Source organism: Oreochromis aureus, linkage group 8 (genome assembly GCF_013358895.1).
Source record: "Oreochromis aureus strain Israel breed Guangdong linkage group 8, ZZ_aureus, whole genome shotgun sequence".
NCBI lineage: Eukaryota > Metazoa > Chordata > Actinopteri > Cichliformes > Cichlidae > Oreochromis > Oreochromis aureus.
The window spans coordinates 9,129,319-9,141,328 of record NC_052949.1 but is presented as its reverse complement, the minus strand read 5'-3'; the positions used below and the strand labels follow the sequence as shown (position 1 = coordinate 9,141,328).

The following is a 12,010-nucleotide window of genomic DNA, read 5'->3' as shown; positions in this document are numbered from 1 at the left end:
CTGCTGCTCCAGCAGGAGAAATGTTACTGCTGAAGAAACAGATAGGTGCGAGGGTCTAAACTTAACTTGCTGTAAATCACACGCATGTTCGTGTGCACTCACACACACACAAACACACACACACACACATAGTGGCGACACAATCTGTGTGCCCATGCATGCCTCAGCTTAAGCCTTTTGTCAGGCGCTGCTGGCCTCCCACCTGGTTTCTCTCCTCTCTCCAGTGTTATACACACAGTGTGTTTTTTCCTTGTAAGACCAAACTTATGATTGAGGCCGTTTGTGTACGTGTGTGCACGTGTTTGTGTGTGTCCGAGCAGCAGGAATTGTAACGGTGCAGCAGTGCTGGTAATGGCTGGTCAGCTGGTATGGCGAGTATTCAGGGCGGGGGCAGTGCATTGTCCTCTCATAGCTCTAACAATGCCCCTCTGAGCAGGCCACACATCTACCAGTCACGGGCCTCTCGCTCACTCTCTCTCTCTCTGACTCTCTCTCTCTGCTTTTCTTTCTGTCTGCCATATTTGTTCAGGCCCATAGTGAAGTGTAAAGTGAGATGTGATAGCAGCCAGTGTCCCTGACCTTTGACTGAAGCGTCAAGGTCAACCGGCTAATATTAGAGCTCATGTCACTCATCGCCTCTCTGCAACCACATCACACCTTGCATGTTCATTATCGCGTTAAATAATTAATAAACACCTCAAATCTTGCATGTATTCACAAGTGCCACTCCATTATGAATAATTAATGTTCAGCATCAGTTCTTAATGCACTGATTTTTAAACAAGTCTCTCATATGGAAGACTGGAGGCTAGGTTAGTTTATGAGAATCAATGTATTTTATTTACAAAGCAAGAACTCCAACACTGCTCCATATTTTCTTATGTCTCACTGGGATCGAAGAATTTCAATCACCAATTAGAAATGACCATTTTTTCTTATTTTATTTGTTTTTTAATAACTGATTCGATCTGTTTAGTGTGTCTCAACTTTCACAGCAATAAGAGTTATTGTTTTATATCATTGTATGCATATTATATTTTACATTTGGAAAGAGCAGCAGCCTGGAATGAACTTCTTGAAAATGGTTTCTGATGTTTTACACCTAAAATATTTAATGAGGAAGGAAGCAAATAATAGGTTATTTACTTAACAATTTCAAAAAGTTGGTGTCATTTTTTTTAAGTTTTCTCTTTTCTAACTGTAAATCATTTTTAAAGAAATTGTCAACAGATTAATAAATGAAACTCAACCAATATAGTTCCTCTTCTTTCCACAATGAGAAGGCCACGCCTGCTGCATTATCACTGATGGAAAGACACCCTCTTGTGGACTTCTAATGTAAATGAAATCATTCAGTTAAAGCTCTATGAAGCACCCAGTTTGCCACAGAAAAATATGAAATTTGGAATCCAAATAAAATAAATCTGAAGCAGCAGATTATAAAAGTTAGCTGTAGACAATTATGAGAACAGCTGTGGCAGCGTGACTGTTCTGTTACAGATTACATTGTCACAGAACAGTCACACTGTCACTGCGGTACTTAATTAATTAATTAGATCAACATGACGGTCAGCATGATTTGGTCACAGTTGGTTACCTGCAGTCACCAACAGAGAGCAGCAGAATACAGACGACGTATAGGATGCTCTTAGCAGATTAAAAGTTTAGAAGCTGCCTCTGTGGGAGGGAGTGCTGTCTGAAGACAATACTGAACCTTGTTTTCATGGTCATATATTTTATATTTCTGCAGATGTATTACCATTAAAAGGGGAAGATGCTGCTTTTTTTCAATGCAGTATGCATACAAATATGAGTGTGCCATTAGAAACATGAACACAGGGGTGGAAACGAAGTATCTACATCTAGTCAGCACAGTTCTTTACTTCCAATATCTCCAATTTAGGCCAATATGTTTTATTTCTTGTCCATTTAATAGTTTAGCCACCCAATTACTTTTCACTTTGCATTTTATCAGACAAAACACATCTATTTCTAATAAAGTATGTATTTTTAATAGATTAAATCATCCAAGAAATTAAAGAGCATAAAAATATCTCCACTACTAAAACCTGACACTGACAAGAATGATCCAATTATTCAGTAATACAACAATTCAATTCATATAGGGCCAAATCACAGCAATCACAATCACCACAACCATCACTTCAAACCTCTTTATAATCTTAGGTGAAGACCTACAATAAAGCTGTGTAATTATGACTTTTGAATGTAGTATTTTCACTTGCACCTGAGTACTTTCTCTGTGTTGCAATGCTATTTTTGGTTAGGTACTCAGTTAAATACTTGACACTAGCTCTAGTGGAAATTAAGAACTTGCACTCAGATACTGAACTGAAATACTATTTTTTGACTACTTAGCTCCATTTTATGCAGCCCCAACATTAAAATGCCAGTGATTACCTGATGGATAATGAATGCTTTTACTTCAAAAAGTTACTTTAATTTCACATATTTAAAAAAAAAAAAAAAAGAAATTCAATAAAGTGGCGCTTTATTTTTCTTTCATACCACCCTGATCTTCACTTTCTCTTGTTTGTCTCTATCTCTGTCTTCCGTGTCTCGAATCCTGCAGCAGGACATCACCTGCTCACCTGGTCGAGGGGTTCATGCTAATCTAAAGCCGATTAAGCTTCTTATCTACTCAGCGCTGGTTATGTGCTTTGGTCCAACAAAAATACAGCACGGAGTTGGCCTCTTTACCGTTCCTGCTGACTCTTCACAGCACCCCCTCACATCTGCTCTAACAACACCACACTGGCTTTAATATCATGGCTCGTAATTCCTCATGGCTGAGGTTTTGAGAACATGTGGATTTCGATTCAGATACACACGTTATTAGCGGATTTAGCTTCAACAGGATGGATAAAGAGTACCTTACAGGTTATTATTTACCAATATATGAACCAAAGAGATCAAAGGATTTTGCGACTTGCGCCCTCTGAAGTCAAACCTCATTTTAGAGTAGATTCAAGTCACAAAAAGTGCATAAAACCAAAGAAAAGAACAACTGAGAGTAACATTTGTTCCATGTTTCTTGAGAATGCATCCCGTGTATAGCTCCTCCTCAAGCACACACACATACTGTACACACGTCCTTACACTGGACATGTGAAAAGTCATCCCATGGCCATGTGAAAGCAGTAATACCTTAATAGCCTTTATCCTATTGGCTTAATAAGGAACCCAGTGGCACTCACAGCTGCCTCATGACTCAAGGTCGAGACAACACAACACCATCATTGCACTGCTGTATGTCGTCTCTAAAATCCTTTATTCACGTATACAGTCAGCATAATCTCTCCTCTACACAGTCACACAAAGCCAAGAAAATTATTTGGAAAAAAGAAAACAAACTTTACATTGATTCAAATAAAAGATCCAACTTAATTGCATTCTTTTAAAAAAGTAATTTTACATCTTTTCTACATCATATACAAAGGTATATACTGTACATACACATATGTCAATATACAGATACTGAATGCACTAGGGAAATATCAAAGAGGATTTGAGATTACAGTACAGGGGTCAGGAACCAAGATTTAGCTGCCAATTTCAGGCCACAGGTTTGGAGTCACCCCATGTTTCTGAACCTCCTGATTCCCATGCTCAGTCTTGATCCATGTGTTGCACTGTTCATGCATGACTGATTCATTTAATTGGAAATTATACTCCATCTCAGCTGCTTATCCAGTGAACTGGAGTATAAATGGAAGCAAGTCAGAGGGGTTTATTTGTCTGCTTTGACTATAAAGTAGCCTAGACGGGTTAGCAAAAATAAAACATTGCAAAACCTGAGTTAAATATCTTCAATCTGCACCATTGGGTTCCATGAGAGGAGGGGATTGCATAGCAACCACCATCCCCACCAAACTATGTGACAGCAAAATAAAGGAGAAAATTACATGCTTTCAATACATATAACATTTACTTGATTTATAACTTTGCACCTTTTTTTGGAGAAAAAAAATGCACAAAGTGTCAGAAAGCAGAACTGTAAACCTAATTAAAAACTTGCTGGTGCAAAAACAAACAAAAAAAAAACAAAAACCAGGCTGGTGCTTGTTTTACTGGGGAAAACCAAAACTAAAAACCCATCCAGCTGCTATTTATCAAAGTATGAATATGTAATATGATCTTTTCACGTCCATTTCTAATGAGTTCATAACCAAATATATGAGTAGGCCTACAAAATAAATGCTGGTAGAAAAATCTCACATGTCTTTGATTTTCTCCTCAGGTGGGAGTGGGGTCAGTTTGTTCAGGTGGCGCTAGCTCAGCTCACTGTTTCAACCGCTGCCTCACCCTCCTCCACCTTGCTGCCTTTGCCCATGGACTTCATTTTGTCCATGATGTCAGTGAACGTCTCCTTCACTGTCTTCTCCAGGAGCCAGCCCTCGCTCTCGCTCTCTGGATCCTCCGGATTAGCAAGGTTAGACAGGGAGCTGTGGACATACTGCATGCCCACAGTCACACCAGCCTGCAAGGGACAGGAACACAGATCTGATAAACTTAATGTGAAATGTAGCCATGCCACATGAAAGAAAACGGTTAAGAAGGGAATTTATTACATGCTTGTGCTACAATAATTTGATTGAAATTCCAATTTAATCAGAAAGATGGAAAAATGATATCATACGAAGGAAGACATTACATTGAAGTTAAACAAATGTTGTTTGCGGTTTAGAACATAATATTATCGAGACAATTAGCTAGTTATCAGAGGATATCTAGACAAAAATCTGTATTGTCATCATTACTGGAAGTTTCGAATCAGAGCTAAGGAAAAGTATCACCATTGCTCAGCTCCAAATTAGTGGGCCTGTTCTACTCATCTCTAGCTCCATATTTTATTCTTGGACTATACTTAAGTAGCATTGCATGTTTCAGTTAAAAATATTTTTTATTTATCTTCTACTGGGTCTTGGTTCTGCATGATGCATGATTTTCTCTGATTGGCTGCCCTGCCCAAACAGAAGATTGGAATAATAGGTGGTGTTCACAGACTGCGCTGTTTGTGCCCACATTTGAATATCCCCTCTTTAAGACATCACACAAATCCAGAAGTATAAAAATGGAGCATTCAGAGTAGACTTGGGATGACCTCATTCTTATAATTCTGCTACGTAGTTGTGTTTAATTTGGCAAACCAGGTATAATAGGTCCACTGTAATGCATCGGTTGTACATAGAGCACTCATGGATGCTAAAAATGTGCTGCAGCATAACAACACTGATTACTTAAGTATAAATGTAATCAATAATACTCTTTCAGATAATTTAATAAATCCTTTAATTAAATTTTAAAGCAAAAATGGAAAATATCTGATGTTTTCCAGTGTAATAATTTTAAATTCAGAACTTCAGGTTCACTAATAATTAAAAAAAATGTCTTCACCTATTATTTTGAATATCTTCTAAATGCTTAGAAATGTTTGCAAGGTTTTTATAAGTAGGACATGAAAAGATGATACAACTTTACATCTTTCAATAAATGTATCTGAGTCAGAAAGTGTGTAATATACTGTAAATATGTTGTGTTAAGGCAAATATTCAAGCAAGGAAAATGAAATTAGGAGCTTTTCTAAATTCTTGAAGTAATCTACAGCCTATAGGGCTAACATCTCATTAGGACAGTTAAGATCCAGTTACTGTAAATGGAGACATCAGATCGAGATCAGACTCCTGGAAATAAGTATTTCCTCGTCACCTCTTGCAGATTAACCCATATGTGTCGGCACAGAGATGCTTGCATAACTCCTCTTTTAAATCTAGGATTCCTCCGAGCGTGCATCTGATTAGCTGAAGCTGTGTTTTTAGAACAAACAATTGTCTGCTGGATTTCTGGAGCAAAGATGTTATCTGTATGGCTCTATTTACTGTCTCCTCAAGGTGATGCAGGAACCCAAACAATTTATATCATCACTGTGGTCACTGGCTTCAAGGATTCACCTGTACATGTCTATTTGTTCTGCGTAATCATAAGCAGATAATTTGGCTTTACAAACAACAACAGATGTTGGCAGTGGAGGCCGAGGAGAAAGTTAAAGAGAGGAAAGAGGACACACATGGCTGTTACAGGATTTAGGTAGAAAGTAGCAGGTGAGAAACCGCAGGTGAGCTCAATCATGCCAAAGGTGGCACAGGGTAACTCGATAGTAGGGCAGGAGAAAAGATATTTAGGTAAAGAGGATAGTGGTGTTTGGGAAGGAGATGCAGTAAGTGGATATTACTGATAGCGTGGGCAGACTGTGGAAAGAAGGGAAGAAGCAGGGATGGAGGAAACTGATGGAAGAAATGCCAACTAGGTCAAGGCTTTGCATGTTTATTCACCTGACTTCCTACTGGCTGGACATTAAAGACTTTCTCTCAATTCCAGTAATTTAACTGAAAATGGCCTGAAGAAAAAAATGCAGATCAATTTAAAAATGATTAAAATCTAGTCCGATACAGGTGCAATATTTGTGACTTAAGAAGGCTATTATTCTTATTATTTCTTATTATCTGCTGAGAGCGGAAGCTTCGGTCCTTAAGGTGTGCAGGAATGTTATAAGTTGGTGTCTATATGTCTATATGTGTCTATATGTTTTAGGCCCCCTATGCAACTGGAGCAAATGTGATGAGGTAACTCGAGAATTTCAGTAAAAATAAACTGAGAACTGATTTTTGTTTTTCGAAGAAAAAATCAACATATTTATTTCCAACTGTTCTTCCAAAGTGACTCTTGCAAACTGAAATGTATTGCTAGGCCTGTTAGAGACTGTCTAATCTACTGCATGGAAGTGAATTGGACTGAAGTCATAGGTTAAGGACAGAAGGGGAGGTTAACCAGTTGCCAAACCAACCAATTTGTCTTTGTTGATGTAAAAATTAGAAGTACTGCTTGAAAACACTTAGACACATAAATATCTCTGATTTGTCAGATGGAATGGGCTGAATTATCTGTATTATTTTTCTGAACATAACAATCTTCCAGAATATTTCTCATTTCAAATGAAGCTTTTCCCTGTTCAGAATTCTTGGGATGTTAACATAGCCCATTGGGAATATGGAAAAACATTGTCTGGTGCCCATTTTCCTATCAGTTGTTTCTATTGTGGGCTCCACCAACAGATTTCAAGGCTAGAGTAGTGCTCCAAAGACCTGTCCTGATTAAAATGACTAACACACCTGCTTAGCTTCGATTTAGCTATCAGCAGGGTTGTTGTTATTTCTAGATATTGATATGCCAAGACCGGCTGTTTGTATCTTCAAACAAGCCTCCCACCAGTGGACAATGCAAGGCTGCATGTAATTGAAAACATGCAGAAGAAATATATACTTTTCTGTAATAGGTGTGACAACAACAATATTTTGTGCATTAAGGTCACTGCTGCATTTGGGGGATTTAAAAAATGCACACTACGATTGAAACTCTCAGCAGCTCTCAAACAGTGCCTTCTATTGGTTATTTTCTTTCCATGTGAATAGATGAATGAGGACATACTGTTTGCAAGACCAACATTAGACAGAGAAAATGTTGCAGTAGAAGACTTAATTAGACATTTATGCATGATCTCCATTCCTCCATGCAGTGGATAGTGCATGGGATTTTTCTAACTTTTAAATGAAGTTGAAAAAAGCTACATTTTCCAACTAAGAAGTGAACATTGTTTCAGTTAATATTTTTAAATAAGTCTGTGGCACTGACCTCCAGCATAGTGACCAGTATCACCAGGGCTCCAATGGTGCTCATCATGCCGCCATAGTAGGACAGCAGAGCATCGCGGCATCCCCGCTTCCACACGTTGAGATCCTCTGTGTAGTGGTCATAACTGTAGTGGGCAGAGTTGTTGGTCATCTGTGCCTGAATGCAGGGTCTGGGGGAGCTGGGGTTACAGCAGCTGAAGGGCACTCCATCCATCAGATACTGGCCATCAACATTACTGCCAATGCGGCTAGGAAGAAGAGGAACAGTATCATGTTACAAAGGGTTGGAGGTGAAGATGATGTTAAAGGTCAGGAATGGGCTGTTACTTGAATTAGCATGCCTGTGTTAGACTTCCCTTCGTTCAGATTTAACTGGAATCCATACATTACTGCAGGTCATAAGGGGTTGTATTATACTTTGCAGTACAATCTTATCTTGACAATAAACAACATTAAATCAGCTATCCAACCTCCACAAAGCTAGCCTGAATTGGCATTCAGTCCTCAGCTAAAATTTTCCATCATACACTGCTGTTTCAAAATATCTCAAGGAGTACATATTAAGGTCTGAACAACTGCAAGAAGCAAGAAGGCAGGCACTCAAACACTGAAATTAGAATCACTGCTCAGTCTGAGTAGCTGATCTTGGCTATGATTGAGAGTAGTAGGTCAATGGAAAGACAAGTGTAATTGGATCACAAAGAACTGGGGGGTGTCAGATATGTATCAGTTATTTCTAGAAATGTCACCACCTACTTGAGCTCCCCGAATTATGACCCAGACAACTTGTTGGTGAAAAGCACAGAGACTTTATGATGTAGAATAATTCTGGAGTTATTGTTACTAAGAAGTTGGCACTGAATGTGATATCTTGCATGTATAAGTACAACAAAGACCTGTAATGGCACCACAACAACGCTGACCCCAAATTAGAAAACTCTGTTTCCTGTTTTCATGATAACGCTGTTGTCCTTTGTTTATGCTAATGTGAGCATCTCTGGCTACAAATTTTTTTGAGTGGCAGTGCTGTTACTGGAGTGCTGCCATGTCCTCTGCTGATTGGACGAGACACTGGTTCATGAAGGACAAGACACTGTAATCCTGGAGATTAAACACTAATTATGTCCCAGCACACAAAATTGTTTACAAAAAGTTAAGTGGTGCTGGTTGGCCGAGACATAAACAGGCTAGTGCAAAGCTTTCTCATAGGACTTGACTGTATCTTTTTCTGTAACCATTCACTAAAGTCCAGATCTTCACATAAAAATGTCCCCAGATCTCTTCTCTGGCGCCCAGAACACATCTCCGCTATGAACTATAGCAGTCACCATTTCTGCTATGGTAATCCTCAGTGGATGAAAGTAAGTATTATGCCTGATCTGATCTACCTTCATTTCAAATCCACTTATACTGAACTCTAACTTTGCACAGATCACCCCACCTCAGCAGCTTGGTGCACTTAGGTTCAACGGCAATCCAAAAACATTCATTTTACTTCCACATTATACATTAAATATCACTGCAACTTTTAAAGCTAACAATGAAGGATTTAACTTTTTTGAAAATCTCTGTCACTTACTCTCTGACTTCCTTTGAGCTGAAGTCCAGGTAGCGGTTGCTGACCCACTGAATCTCAAACCAATCTCTGTAGTTGTCATTTCCACAGCAACGAAACTCAATCTGCATCAAGTCCAGGGTCCTCTTCATGTAGCAGCGTCCCGGTGTGTCGGTGTCCTTGTAGTACCTCATGCCGTTCCTCAACCCTTCAGCCAGGGTGAACTGCATAGGGATTCTCATCAAGAAACACAGCAGGGCTGTGACAAGCAACAAGGCGTTGAATCCCACACAGAATACCAAGTAGGTCTTCAACATGGGCTTCCACTTTGCAAACTTTTCGGGGTCCAGTGAGTCATAGCACACTTTGCCTCCAAAGACGTTGATGCTGCAGGCTATTAGGCCCATGAGAATAAGCAGATTGGGCAAAAAGTGGCTTTCATTGTTGTCCATAAGTTCAGAACGTTTTCTCAGCTCGATCTTGAAGAACAGACCCATGCTGAGGACCAACACACCGGCCAACACAGCAAACCAGTACATGAACCAGACTGTCTGAGCCAGCTTTACTCGCTTTTTCAGATCAAACTTAACTGGCAACAAAGCCATTCTTCAATCTGTGATGTGTCCTTGCTTGTAAAAAACACTGCAGGAGTTCCAAGATGTCCCCTTCGGTTTAGATTACGTTCTTGAATATGCCAACCTGCAGTTCCCTGTTTGTTTGTAATCAGTATGTCCTCTGGCTGGTCCAAAAGAACAGAAAAGTCAGCTCAGTCTGTAATCCATCCTATGTCAAAAGAACTGCTATAAAGAACTCAGGAGAACAGCACTGGATCCTTATTTTAAAGGTTCTTCTGCACCATTGTTTCATAAACTATAGTTTTCAAAAGGTTTATTTCTTCAAACCTTTACAGGAGAGGCTAATGTTGCGTTCCCTCAAAGAAGTTGAGGATGGCCGGGGATCCTCATGATTAAACTCAAAGTTGCAGTACGTCATGCTAAGCCCCTGTAAGCAGCCTGATCCAATTTACAGAAGATGAGCCTGATCGTAAGCTGCTGCCAGGGGCCATAATTGGTTTGAGTGTTCATGTGGTCATGGTTGCCTTGATCAAACACATCAGGAGCAGCACAAGTTTCAGCAGATGGTTGACAAAGATAATGGACATGACAGTAGGGCTAATGATGAAGCCTAATCATTCATAGGTATGGGGTCCACAAGCTCAACACAAACCAGATGTCTTCACAACGGATCAAAAACACTGAGTTAATAAAGCCCCAGTAACACATTTACAGAGACAAATTTCAGGCTCACATATTGGAGTTTCCAGTATAACTGTACTTTGGAAGTGATTGCTTAATAAATCAAGACCAAACTGTGACAAACTGGACAAATTAAAATTTAGCTTAAACATTATTAAACATGAAAATTCAATGTTTGTAGCAAACTTTGTCTGGCAAGCCGATAAAAAAATATTCTATTGCTTTCATTGATGTTCTTGTTGTCATTTGCTATCTTGGCAGTTAGAACCAACACAGTGTCTGGCACACACACGAGCCAGATACTTATGCTGATCAAAGCCAGGCCTTTCCCTGAACGGTCTATTCTTCTTTCTCCTTGTGGCTGGATGTGAGAGCTGCAGTGTTGCTAAATGTTTACCAAATGCAATTAGAACACTGAACGCTCAATCTCCTTAGGCTCTTTTCACAATGTCTTTCATCAAACCTTTGTGCGTGTTTAGCGCTGTCTCACTAACAATATTTATGTGTTATAATCATAACTTTGCAGTTGTCATAGACATGAATGTCATGCTAACACCGGGTATTCAATGATTTATTTAAACTGTTGGCCAAATGAATATTTCACAGCACTACTAGTTTATTCAGTAGTGTCTTATACTGCCTACAACCTGAGTGAACGACTATAGATTTTAGGAAGCAGCTGCCAAAAGCTCTTTCTTCTCTACCTCATGCAGTAACCCTTGATAATGTGACACATGTTTAGCAGATAATACTCTTTATTGCACTTTATTTCAAACCTGGACTGTCCACTACATTTTATATTATCAGATATTTGCTGTGATTGTTTTAACTACATTTATTAAGCCATTTTATTTTATTTGCTTTAATAAATTTTAGGAGCCATTTAACTCTGTATTGCCGATTTATTCTATTATCTTCCATTTTTCCATAGCATTCTATTTTGTTTTTCTTATTTTTTTGATTTTTAAATGGCTTAGACTGTATTTTAATTAAAATGAACACAATGAGGTCTTTTCTTTTCTTACTATTTTTCCCCTTCTCCTTTATTTTGTGTAACTTACATTACCTTTGTGGGCAGTAATTTTAAAAGGCAGAGTCGGTAGAAAGCTTAATATTTTTGTGTAATAAAGATTTACTGTTCATTCCCTCTGCAAGAAAACCTATATAATCTCTCAAAAGATACACATTTTACATTAACTGTAAACACTACTCCCATTTTTTTCACATATTTCAATGCAAAAAATATTCAATATAAAAATGGTCAAATTAATTATACCTGAACTTTATGCTCATCAGAAAACACATTTTGAGAGCACATGAAAGCTCTTAAGTTACTTTATCAGTAACTTAGCAAGCAGAGTATTTTCAACAGGGTGCTCTACTTTGTTCTTGGGTCAGTGACCAACCCATATCCACAAACTTGTTTTTTAACTCCATATTACCTGTTCTTCAGTGCAGTATTTTGATTGAGATAATGACTGAGTATGTTT

General features: G+C 38.6%; 1 protein-coding gene across 1 annotated transcript; it reads right to left on the bottom strand.

The window, feature by feature from the left end:
* Positions 1 to 3,287: 3,287 nt before the first annotated feature.
* prph2a (peripherin 2a (retinal degeneration, slow)) lies at positions 3,288 to 10,716 on the bottom strand. Its single transcript, XM_031747066.2, has 3 exons — positions 9,289 to 10,716; positions 7,711 to 7,957; positions 3,288 to 4,501 (listed from the first exon to the last, which is right to left on the bottom strand). Exons 1-3 carry the CDS (start codon positions 9,867 to 9,869, stop codon positions 4,298 to 4,300), a joined length of 1,032 nt encoding a protein of 343 aa, XP_031602926.1. The 5' UTR covers positions 9,870 to 10,716; the 3' UTR covers positions 3,288 to 4,297.
* Between the last annotated feature and the right edge of the window lie 1,294 nt (positions 10,717 to 12,010).

What these genes read in the sequence shown, in the direction of transcription:
- prph2a (XM_031747066.2), bottom strand. Translation starts at nt 9,869, where the DNA reads ATGGCTTTGTTGCCAGTTAAGTTTGATCTGAAAAAGCGAGTAAAGCTG. An exon ending in AGCTCAAAGGAAGTCAGAGA is followed by an intron (nt 7,958 to 9,288) that starts GTAAGTGACAGA and finishes TCTTCTTCCTAG; the next exon opens with CCGCATTGGCAGTAATGTTG. An exon ending in TACTGGTCACTATGCTGGAG is followed by an intron (nt 4,502 to 7,710) that starts GTCAGTGCCACA and finishes TGTCCCTTGCAG; the next exon opens with GCTGGTGTGACTGTGGGCAT.